The 12,029-nt window shown below is 35.3% G+C and overlaps 2 protein-coding genes across 2 annotated transcripts; one reads left to right on the forward strand and one right to left on the reverse strand.

Moving 5' to 3' along the window:
• Nucleotides 1–1,302: 1,302 nt before the first annotated feature.
• LOC129915179 (uncharacterized) lies at nucleotides 1,303–2,094 on the reverse strand. The gene has a single exon (XM_055994652.1). It carries the CDS (start codon nucleotides 2,092–2,094, stop codon nucleotides 1,303–1,305), a length of 792 nt encoding a protein of 263 aa, XP_055850627.1.
• A 4,173-nt stretch (nucleotides 2,095–6,267) lies between these two features.
• Nucleotides 6,268–11,574, forward strand: LOC129915180 (uncharacterized). The gene is made up of 2 exons (XM_055994653.1): nucleotides 6,268–6,646; nucleotides 6,797–11,574. The coding sequence occupies exons 1-2, from the start codon at nucleotides 6,268–6,270 to the stop codon at nucleotides 11,572–11,574; spliced, it is 5,157 nt and encodes a 1,718-aa protein (XP_055850628.1).
• The last annotated feature ends 455 nt before the right edge of the window (nucleotides 11,575–12,029 follow it).

Genomic DNA, 12,029 nt, shown 5'->3' on the forward strand with positions numbered 1-12,029 from the left:
ACTCATCAATAGTGAAAATATTATTTGTGTCACAAGAAGAATTATTTTCAAAAGCGCATTTAAAGTATTCACTAAACATATTGGATATTTCCTCAGGGTATTGACTTGTAGAGTCAAGATAGCTCATATTACTTGGGTAACCGTCGGATTTCCTCTTACAATTTACGTATTTCCAAAAACTACGCGGGTTAGATTTTAATTCATTTTCAGTTTTTGATATAAAATTCGTGTAAAGAAGATTTGAGTAGTTTATGAATTCATTTTTTAGTTCATTATAGTTCTTTAAAGCTTCATCAGTCCTAAATCGATTAAACTTCACCCAAGCCTTATTTCTTTTATTTTTAAGAGTTTTAATATGAAGATCAAACCATGGTGGGCTAGTACTAGAAAGATTTGTTTTGCGTAAAGGAATAGTTTCTATAAAGCAATCAAATAATGTATTATAAAATCGTAAAATCATTTCATCAATATTGACATTGGAAAATAAAGCAAACCAGTTAATGTTATTTAGTAAATTAAAAAGTTGAGAAAAATTACATTTTTTAAAATTGAATTCATGCTGATTCTTACAATGAGAAGATAAGGAACTGATATTTAAATTCAACGAAATAGATAAAGCTGGATGGTGGCGATCTTCCTCTACTAGTTTTGTTTCGCTTATTAGGACAGCTCCGTCAGAGTTGATGTCGTCAGAAAAGAAAATTAAGTCCAAGGATTTGCCAAATTGATTTTTGATCCCACTTAATTGATTTAGTCCGAAAGATGCCATCCCATCGATTAGTTGAAATTCATTGCTATTCTTCGCATTTATAGGAACAAAGTAATCAAATTCATCTGACTTGACCCATACAAGGTTAGACAGATTAAAGTCTCCGATGACGATAATTTCATCATTATGATCAATTTTGCTATGAATAGTTTCAAGACAGTCATAGAGCTTCTCATATAGTACACAGTTTGAAGAGGGTGGAATATAGCAAGCAACGATATATAAATCACCAGATGAAATAGTAATTTTCACGCACATTATTTCCAATGTTGATTCCAAAAAATCGTCGACAAGATTGCAAAAGAGGCAGTTACGTACTGCTATCAATAAACCACCGCCAACAGTTGTAGTGTAGGTGTCATTATGGCGATCGCGGCGGTAAACTTGAAAGTTGGAATCAAACATCTCTGTATCCACAAAAGAAGAATTTAGCCATGTTTCCGTGAGGATAAGTACATCATGAGGCACGTTATTTATGTTCTTATAAACCTTGTTGGTTTTTGTCCTTAGGCCGTTTACATTTTGATAATAGATCAATAGTTGGTGTAGCTGCTTTGATTCAGGAAGGGCATTGTCATATGTTGTGGAAAAGGGTGAGAATGTTTTATTTGTTTCCTATTTTGAAACTCATGAACAATGATTCCGTTTGGCCAAAAAGATTTTGAGTTGAGAAGATGGAACATAGAATCTGGAACTTTAATCTTAAATGAAGAGTACTTTGAGTAGTTACGATGGAGCATTTTATCCACCGTAGTTGATCGCAAGGTACCGGTTTTAGACATTATAAAATTTTTTACATCAAGAGCATTCGTCGAGGGTTCAAGTTTTGAGATGAATATAGTTCTTTGACCATCAACAATTCTCAATCCAGATTCTAAAGGCGATGTAAAGTTTCTGTCATTTAAGGACGCTGCAAGATGGGATGTGTCAGTGTCAGGAGCTGGAGGAGCAGGCAAACTATTAGTCTGATAGTCCATTAGCGTAGATGTAATAGTTTGTGTTGATACTGTCGTAGAAGTGTGTGTATTTAAATACGAAAATGTAGAGAGACTGGACTGATGTTCAGAAAATGCAGCTGGAAGCTGAGACGATTCAGTCGGAGATGAAGCAGAAATTGATTTTGTAGGATTATCAGTGACGTTGTTTGGAGCGTGTTCAGATAAAGCAGCTGGGAGCTGAGACGATGCAGTTGGAGATTGAGATAATGAAGCAGAAGATGAGGTTGGGGGATTATCAGTGACGTTGTTTGGAGCGTGTTGAAAGGAATTCTCAGAAATAGGGTTTAGATTAATTCTTTTCGAAGAAGTTGGTGGAATTAATGTCATGTCTAGATCATCACTTTTTCGTTTTTGGGATTGAATGTCGAGAAGGGCATTTAGAGACTTTTCATTATTAGTTACACTTCTAGTTTTTTTACGATTTAAGATTGGATTATTTGAAATATTGTCGATTTTTTCATTCAAGAAGGACAGATGTTTTTCTAGTTTATCGATCATCTTAGTATTTGAAAGGACATTACGAACAATGTTATATTGATCAAAAGGATTGCATTCATCACAAAAGTAATAAAAGGATTTACATTTGTTAAGAAGTTTAATTGCACTATAGGTCGCACCTATGCAGTTAACATGAAATGTTTTATGGCAGTTTCCATGACACATGATTGAATCAATCATATAGTCACAGACTTGAAGGCATTTTCCACATTCAGACATTTTATTGTTTTTGTTATTTAAATTTGATATTGAAATTTAATAAATTTTTTTTTTTTTTTTATTTGCTGTTTTTAGTTAAGGGTTCTTTTTGAACGACTGTACTGTATTATATTGTATTATTCCAGACACGAACCGAAGTAAACCGAAATAAATTAAATAAATTAAAGTTTATCGGATTAGAATGTAGATGGCGTAAGTGATGATTAGAAGTATAAGTGTTGCACGATATGTTGATGATGATTTTAAAGATGGCGATAAAGATGAAAATTAGTTAACGGATGAAGATATAGATGGCGTTAAGATGAAAAGTAGTAGATGAATAGAGTAGAGATGAAGGAAGATGACAAGGCAGGTGGTGGTAAAATATGTAAATAAACAAACACCAAAGGCACTACTTAATGGTGTAGCAACAACAAAGTAGAACTGCTAGGCAGAACAATACTAAAAAGAACTCACCCAGAAGGTAAGGGCAAAAAGCAATGATATTGATGTTGGAATGTATAATTTAGTTGGTAGATGTTGGAATGCACAATTTAGTTGGTAGAGTAAGTCCGAGATGAGGAGATGCGGGCAGTCCAACGAAACTCGAGCAGTCGGCGAAGATGGTATTTCAGCATGAAAGTACAGGACACAAAAATACTTATGTATGTAGCATCAAACAATGCCTCGAGAGCAGAACATATACGTTAAAAAGTTTCACTCACCGGGACGGTAGATGAGTCAGGTAGAGATGATAAAAATGGAGAAGAGCCACTTATTATGTTGTTGTAGATGATAGCTGAAGAGTGCAGCGGGCGTTAGAAATGCAAAATTAATAGCGAGAGCTCCAAGTCAAAGAGGTTGCACATATGAATTTGTAAACAAAGATCAATTAAACTTTGTGTAGTGCCTATGTAATGCTTGGCAGAACATAAACCAAAGCAAAAATATTTCACTCACTTGGACAGATGAGACAGATAGATTATTATTAAAGGCTCCGGAGAGAGTTCCAGTTAAGTATCAATAAAAAAGAAAACACTCAAAAATAAAATATTTTTTTTTGTGTACTTTTACTATTAGAAAATTGATTTAATTGTCACTAATTACTGAAAATGCGAATGAGTTTTAAAGCAAAACACTCGCGAGAGAAAAAGAGTTTGGTTAAACTAAAAATGATTAATTGTTTATAGAAATAAATAATAGAAATTAGGTAAAAATCACGGAGCTAGTTTTAAGCACGAGCCAAAGGGATTGCTACCAGTGTTGCTTTTCGATTGTGTTTTATGTATCCAATGAATGCTTTGACCTCAATTTTGAATGAACAATTATAGCTAGTCCATTTATCTATCGAATAAGACAAAAAATGAGCAATATTTGAAGAAGTTGACTTTTTAATTAATTCCTGCTAAAATAGCGTTCTAGCCCACAGTGCATCCCTTTGAAAGTGAGAATCGAAATTTTTTAATCTAACAAATTAATTCTTAAGGCTTTACCACACCAACTGCGTCGCAAGACAACGTTTTATTTGTGTTAAAGCCATAACTACAATGACCTAAAAAGTGAAAAAGTGGGAATTTACAAAATTAAATTTTTTTTGTTTCTTTCTAGCGCTATTTGTTTTTGTAAAAATTTTTGGAAAAAAACTACAAAAATTGTTTTTGAAACCAAAAAATAAGCTTTCTACAAAATTATTTTTAATTTTATGGTCGGAAAAACTGTCCCAAAATGAGTTTGAAAATTTTCACTTTTTGACTTTTTGCAAAAAGTGGCCGTTTTATTTTTATTTGTTTTTGGAAAAAAACTACAAAAATTTTTTTTAAACCAAAAAATAAGCTTTTTGCATCATTATTTTTTATTTTGTCGTCGTAAAAACTGTCATAAAACGAGTTTGAAATCTATCACTTTTTGACTTTTTACAAAAAGTTGCCGTTGTAGTTATACTTTTAAAGCCTTAAGGCTTAACTACCTAAAAAATGGGGAAATTTACAAAAGTAAACAAAATTTATTTCTTTCAAGCTCCATTTGTTTTTGGAAAAAACTACAAAAATTGTTTTTCAAAACAAATAATACGCTTTCTGCATCATTATTTTTAATTTTATGGTCGAAAAAACTATCACAAAATGAGTTTGAAAATAAATTTTCACTTTTTGACTTTTTGCAAAAAGTGGCCGTTGTAGTTATACCTTTAACTACATTGGCTCAAAAAGTGAAAAAGTACAAAAGTGAAAATTTTCAAACGCATTTTTGTATGGTGTTTCGGACTAGAAAATTAAAACAAAGCATGCGGAAAGCATATTTTTTTGTATAAAAACAATTTGTTAACTCTTTTTACAAAAAAACTACGCTAGCGAGAAAAAAGTGAAAATTTTCAAACTCATTTGACAGTTTTTCTTACCTTAAAATCAAAAATAATGATGCAGAAAGCTTATTTTTTGCTTTAATAAACAAAAACAAATGCTAGAAAGATAAAAAAAAATTTAATTTTGTAAATTTCCCTTTTTTTCACTTTTAGGTTATTGTAGATAAGGAACAAAAAAGACATTTTTGTTAGTTTTCCCTGAACCTCATTAGAAAAACGCTTTGTCATGCGGCGATAACATATTAGTGCGTTTTATGCAAAAATGTAAACGTCTAAAAGTAAAAACATGGTAAAATGGTAAAGGAACTGACAAATTCTTATGTTCTTTCAAGAGAGAAAAAGACGAAGATAGATCTCATTGGTATCAAAAGTGTTTACAAAAGATTGGACCCTAGTAATAGACTCGATTTAAATAGAATTCGATTTTAACAAAAAAATTCATGGTAATAAAACAAACATCTTACTTCTAAACTTAGATAACTAAAACAATGAAAGTTAACCATAGTTAACATGCGATCTTAAAACAACGCACCAATGTGAAACCACCTTAATGTTTTTTGATTTTCGCTGAATGCTTTCATTCATTCATTCAGTCATGAATGACACTTCATTCCAGTCGATTGGAAATTTTGCAACAGATATTCCAGTTGTTTTTGTTTTGTTTTTTTTTTTTTATATCGAATTTTTAATTAAACAAATTTCAGTATTTCGTTTGAAAAAAAGTTTTAAAAAATTGATTGTGCACTTCTAGAAGTCATTCGCTTTAGTTCGGTATATAATTTTTGCCCCTTCGGTTTTTGTGGGATGTTGCGGATGTATTTCTTTCACATCCGCGGACATAGAGGAAGGAATACCTAGAGAGCCGACTCGTACCCCCCTTGCCTAAAACACCCGCAAATTTAATTTCAGATAATTGGAAATTGGAGCTCTAATGAGCACTTAAATTATTGTTTTGAGCAAAACTCCACAGTCGAATGTGTTGGTGCCATTTAAAATGCACGGGAAAACTACCACATATAAGCACTGTGGAGTTTTTTCTCTCATTGCAGCTTGTAGGGTGGAAGAGAAAAACCAACCGAAGTCGCGTCTCTAGGTATTCCTTTCTCTATGTCTGCAAGCAGCATGTTGTGTTTATAAGTGTTGAATTTGTACTATTTTCTATTTAAAATATTAATTCTCACAGTGTAACTTAACGAATACATTAATTTCATTTCTCTATCTAAATAAGTATACATCTTTCTCTTTCTTAATTAATAAATTTAGTTTAGTCATTGTAAGCTTCACTTGCGATTTAACCTCCATTTGAGTAAGTTATCCTCCTAATATTATATCTAATAAATCTTGAATTGTGTTATAAATTGAACTGTTGGGTTTTCATTTATCGGAAATTATTTCATGGTGCCGAAACCCGGGACAATCAAGATCTTCTATCAAATAATATCGAGATGGAAAACGCAAGCCGCGCGGCATATAGAGGACAAGTAACTCGTGTGACGAAAAGTGCAAGTGAATATTTGCAAACTCTTGATTCGAACCCATTGTCCACGAACGAAGACAATTGGGAGAATATTGAAGAAGAACTACTTGTGTTTCTCAATCGCGCAAACGTAGCTTATGAAGGGCTTACTAAAGCTAATAACGAATATGTTCCTAGTACCAAACTAGAAACAGCAACTAAAGATATGGAGCAAGTTGTCGAGTATGAGGATAAGGTCACCTCCATAATCACGCGGTTAAATCAACGTCTCGAACGGTTAAATCGTTTAAGAAATTCTAACGGTCAGACATCACCTAACGTTACTAACACTTCTCTATCATGCGATCGTATTAACGGAGTAAAATTATCCAAGCTGTCTCTAAAATCATTTTCTGGGGATTTTAAAGAATGACTTCCCTTTTGGGAGCAATTCAAAACTACGGTACACGATAGTGAATCCCTATCTGGGACAGATAAATTTAATTATCTCCAATCAGTGTTGAAGGGAAAAGCTGCCGATGTAATAGCTGGCTTTACACCGAGTGGTAATTGCTATGATGGTGCTTTAGCACTTTTACAAGAAGAGTTCGGGAACGCTGATAAGTTAATCGATAAAAATATGAACGAATTAATGTCCATTTCAATGCTGAACTCAAAAGTTGACATTCGGGATCTACGAAACATTTATAATACGGTAACCTCTTCTATACGATCGTTGACGGCTCTCGGTATACCTTCGAGTAACTATTCAATAATGCTCAAGACCAAATTACTGAGCAGTTTACCTAATGAACTACGTGCCAATTATTTTCGTACTCATGTTAAGAGTTCTAGCGAAGAATCAAATGATCCAAATCCAGAAAACGGTAATAATGTATCAACAGAAAGTGAATGCTCTTTTATGTTTGATGGTGACAAACAGCTAACGGGCCTTCTTAAATTCATCAAAAGAGAAATAGTAGCTCTTGAAAATTCGATTGATGAAAAAGAAGGAAGCAATAATCGGAGGAATCAAACGAAACATATATCCACTGCAGCTGGCTTACTAACAACGTCTAATGCTCCCACAGCATGTTTTTTTTGTAAGTCCGTCGCACATCAAACAAGAGAATGTGATAACCAACTAACTGTCACACAACGAAAAAATTTACTTAAACAAGACAATCGATGCTTTCGGTGCACATTAAAAGGGCATTCATCTAAACAGTGCTTTGTTAAAAATCTTAAGTGCGGTGCTTGTGGGGGGAGACATGCAAAGTCGATGTGCGATCCAGATTATCGAAAACAGGTGGCTAAAACAAACGGTAATGTCGGTAGTCCGAGTAGCACGAAATCATTGAACTTATATGCGTCTATGAATAAACCCAATCCATCAAATGTTTTCTTACAAACGGCATCGGTATTCGCATTAAATACGAATACAAAATTAAGCGCTTACGTAAGACTAATCATAGACGGTGGCAGTCAAATGACCTTTATCAAAGACTCGCTCGTAGAAAAACTCTGTTTACCTGTTGTTGGCTCGAGAAATATTAATGTCATTCCGTTCGGAAGTGATCAAAAACAATCAACGTCGGAGAAAAACTATAAAATTGTCAAACTATTATTGAAAAGTCAATACGATGAAAAAATGATAACTATAAACGCGATTGTTGTCCCTTCAATATGCATGGATGTTTTAAGCATTCCTCCCGAAAAGTGCGTTGAAAATTATAATCTCGTCCTAGCCGATGGTCGCCCATTTGACTCTCATCCAGATGAGGGCATTTCAGTCTTAATCGGAGCGGATAATTACTGGCGCGTTGTTTCGGAAAATACCATTCGTATTAATGACACTCTAATGGCGATTGATACACTATTCGGGTGGACGTTGCAAGGTCCGGCTCAAAATTGTTTTTATAGTGCTCAGTCATCGTACGCGAATAGTTTACTAATAAGCTCGTTTGACGAAAGAACGCTTTGGGATCTTGAATCAATCTGTATAAAACCAATTCAAAACGAACACGATTCCTTCACTGAAGATTATATCGACAAGTGCATCGTAAAAAATTCCACTCGGTACGAGGCTAGCCTGCCGTGGAAAGACGAGTATAGTTCATTGGACAATAACCGCGCCGGTGCTTTTTCGCGCTTCCAATCTTTGGTTAAACGACTTTCCAGATCATCCGCAGATTTGTTGAGGTACGATAATGCGATAAGAGAACTAATTATGAGTGGAGTCGCTGAGATTGTGGAAGACGAGGGTGTTGCAGATGATCCTCGAACATATTACTTACCCCATCGAGGTGTATATCGTGAGGACAAGGAGACATCGAAGCTTCGCATTGTCTATGACGCCTCTGCACATGCAGAAGATTGTGTATCACTTAACGACTGCTTAAAGTCTGGTTCTAATTTACTGCCTGATTTATTAATGATTCTTCTCAATTTCAGAACCGGTTTGATTGCTTTAGTTGCAGACATTGAAAAGGCCTTTCTTCAAATTAGTCTCAATGAAGAGGATCGCGATTCTCATCGTTTCTTTTGGTTTAAAAGCAAAATCGATGACCCCTGCTTTATTTCTGAACCCGCAATCTTCAGAATGAATCGTGTAACGTTCGGAGTAACATCGAGCCCGTTCATACTAGCAGCTACTTTGAAAAAGCACATCCAGTCTGAATCGCAGAAGTTTCCCGAGATTTGTCAAGTTTTGGAAGCAAGCTACTACGTCGACGATTTTGTGATGAGTGTTGATGATGCAGAATTTGCAAACAGAGTTTACAATCAATCGATGGGCATTTTTAACCGAGCTTCGATGAAATTACGCAAATGGAACAGCAACCATCGACCTCTAAGAGAATCTTTCAACGAAGTGTCGCCTGATCGTCAGAAGGTACTGGGTGTCTTATGGTATATTTACACAGATGAAATAAGCGTGGACATCGAGACTGTACTGAATTCAAATGTTTCATTAAAAACGAAACCAACGAAACGGAACATATTGCAGGTAATATCTCGCTTTTATGATCCTTTGGGACTTTTAAGTCCATTTCTCATTAACTTTAAAATATTATTCCAAATGATTTGGAAGCGAAAAATAGCATGGGACGATGAACTGCCGGATGATATTTTAAAAGCGTTCTATTCTTTTTATAACGGTATTGCTGCTTTAAAAGAAGTTTCTGTACCAAGGTGCATTTTTGATGGCGGAGAAATCAAGTGTCGAGAGCTTCATCTTTTTGCAGACGCAAGTAAAAGTGGCTACGGAGCGGTAGCTTATGTGAAAGCTACAAACAGTAAGAATGAGGTGACTGTTCGGTTTCTTTGCGCTAAAAATAGGGTGTCACCTTTGAAAGAAACCGACAAATCTTCAGAATTGTCTCTTCCAAGACTGGAACTTACTGCAGCACTTATTGCAGCAAGGCTTTGCTCATATTTGTTAAAAAACCTTAAAGTTTCTTTTAGTAATGTTTGGCTTTGGAGTGATTCCAAGATCACTCTGTTTTGGATCAGAAACATTTCGAATAAGAAGTGGAAGCCCTACGTCGAAAATAGGGTGGATGAAATTAAAAGGCTCACAGCTGGATTTCAATGGAACCATTGTCCTGGAAAAGACAACCCTGCTGATTTGCTTACACGAGGTGTGACTTCATCAATCTTAGCAAGTTCCGAATCATGGCTGCAAGGACCTACTTGGTTGTGTAACGAATCCAATTCTTGGCCCATGGAAAATGATATTGATTACAATATTTCTAACACTTTACTTTCTTTACATGTAACGACTGATAATCCGGACGTTAACGAAACCTCGCCCGTTGAACATATGGGAGCACTTCTACTAGCTAAGAACTATAGTAGTTGGATAAAACTGCTCAGAGTGACGTCATTGGTGGCTCGTGCTGTACCTCGTTTGAGAAAAAGGTTCTTTGGAGCGAAATTTCGAATAACACCGAAGGATGAACTAAGACTCGAAGCAAAAGGCCATGTTATAACTGCAGACGAGATACAAAAGGCTGAAGATTATTGGGTTACATACGTCCAGAATTACGAATTTTCTAAGGAAATTGAGGCGATAAAGAAAGGTATACTACGAGTCCATAGTCGACTTGGAGACTGTAACGAAGAAGATATCACAGCTTTTCCAATTATTTTACCGAAGACGTCTCGTGTCACCAAGCTTATTGTGTTGCATGTTCATAAGCAAATGTTACATAGTGGTACAGGTACTACGTTTGCTGAGTTGAGGAAGAAATTCTGGATCGTTAGAGGCAGGCAACTAATTAAATCAGTTATAAAGAAGTGCGAGGTTTGCATAAAACTTCTAGCTTCACCTGGATCTGAACCGATTGCTCCTCTTCCAAGAGAACGGATGCTTACGTCGCGGCCTTTCGAGATGACGGGTATAGATTACGCTGGCCCCTTGTACATCAAAAATGCTGCTGCCAATGAACCATCATTGAAAACATATATTCTGCTGTTGACTTGTGGTGCTATCAGAGCTGTGCATTTGGAGCTGGTGACAGACTTAACGACGGATTGTTGTGTGCTGGCTTTAAGACGATTTTTTGCTAGGAGGGGCAAGCCTAGAATAATTTACTCTGATAACGCCAAGACCTTTAAGTGTGCGTCAAAAGAATTAAAGGTTTTGAACGATATAGTGGGATCTGAGTTGGTACAAGGTTTTGCGAATGGTGAAGGCATTAGATGGAAGTTTATAGCTGAAAGAGCAGCCTGGTGGGGAGGTTTCTGGGAACGCCTTGTTCGTAGCGTTAAGGTAGTTCTGAAGCTAGCAATTGGACGAGCAGTTCTTAACTTCGAAGAGCTACGAACACTTCTGGTTGAAGTTGAAAGTGTTATTAATGCTAGACCTTTAACTTATATTTCTGATGATCCTAAGGACATAAGTCCTCTTACACCTTCTCATTTTTTAACTGGTTTTCATTTTTCTCTAGATATGCCACGTTTCGATGAAGGGGAAACAAGTCAAAATCTTCGTGTTAAATGGGACTCTAGACTGAAGACGTTGAAAGCTTTTTGGAAACGTTGGAAGCTTGAATATCTTCAACAACTTCGTTCTCTTCACCAATATAAGATTGGAGGTTCCACAAAGATTCAAACAAATGATGTTGTCATTGTACATGATCCATCCATATCGAAGCTGTTTTGGAAACTAGCAGTGGTAGAAGAAGTATTTCCTGGTCGTGATGGGAAGGTTCGTGCTTGTCTTATCCGATTAGCCCATGGAACAAAGCTACGACGTCCAGTGCAATTATTATATAACCTTGAAATTGTATAACTATACTTTTTTTGTGGTGCGGAGGATGTTGAATTTGTACTATTTTCTATTTAAAATATTAATTCTCACAGTGTAACTTAACGAATACATTAATTTCATTTCTCTATCTAAATAAGTATACATCTTTCTCTTTCTTAATTAATAAATTTAGTTTAGTCATTGTAAGCTTCACTTGCGATTTAACCTCCATTTGAGTAAGTTATCCTCCTAATATTATATCTAATAAATCTTGAATTGTGTTATAAATTGAACTGTTGGGTTTTCATATATCGGAATTTATTTCAATAAGGGATGCGGCGCGTCATACAGTCGATATCCCAATTCAAATAGAGATAAGATAGGTTTCTTTCAAGTAGTAAACCTCTCCATCTACCTAAGAACAAATGAAAGTTATAAAGGCTTGGGCGTGAATTCTATTAAAATTCAATTCATCCTGTCTTGTGGCTCTGCGATAT

This window comes from Episyrphus balteatus, chromosome 3 (assembly GCF_945859705.1).
Source record: "Episyrphus balteatus chromosome 3, idEpiBalt1.1, whole genome shotgun sequence".
In the NCBI taxonomy this organism is placed as follows: domain Eukaryota; kingdom Metazoa; phylum Arthropoda; class Insecta; order Diptera; family Syrphidae; genus Episyrphus; species Episyrphus balteatus.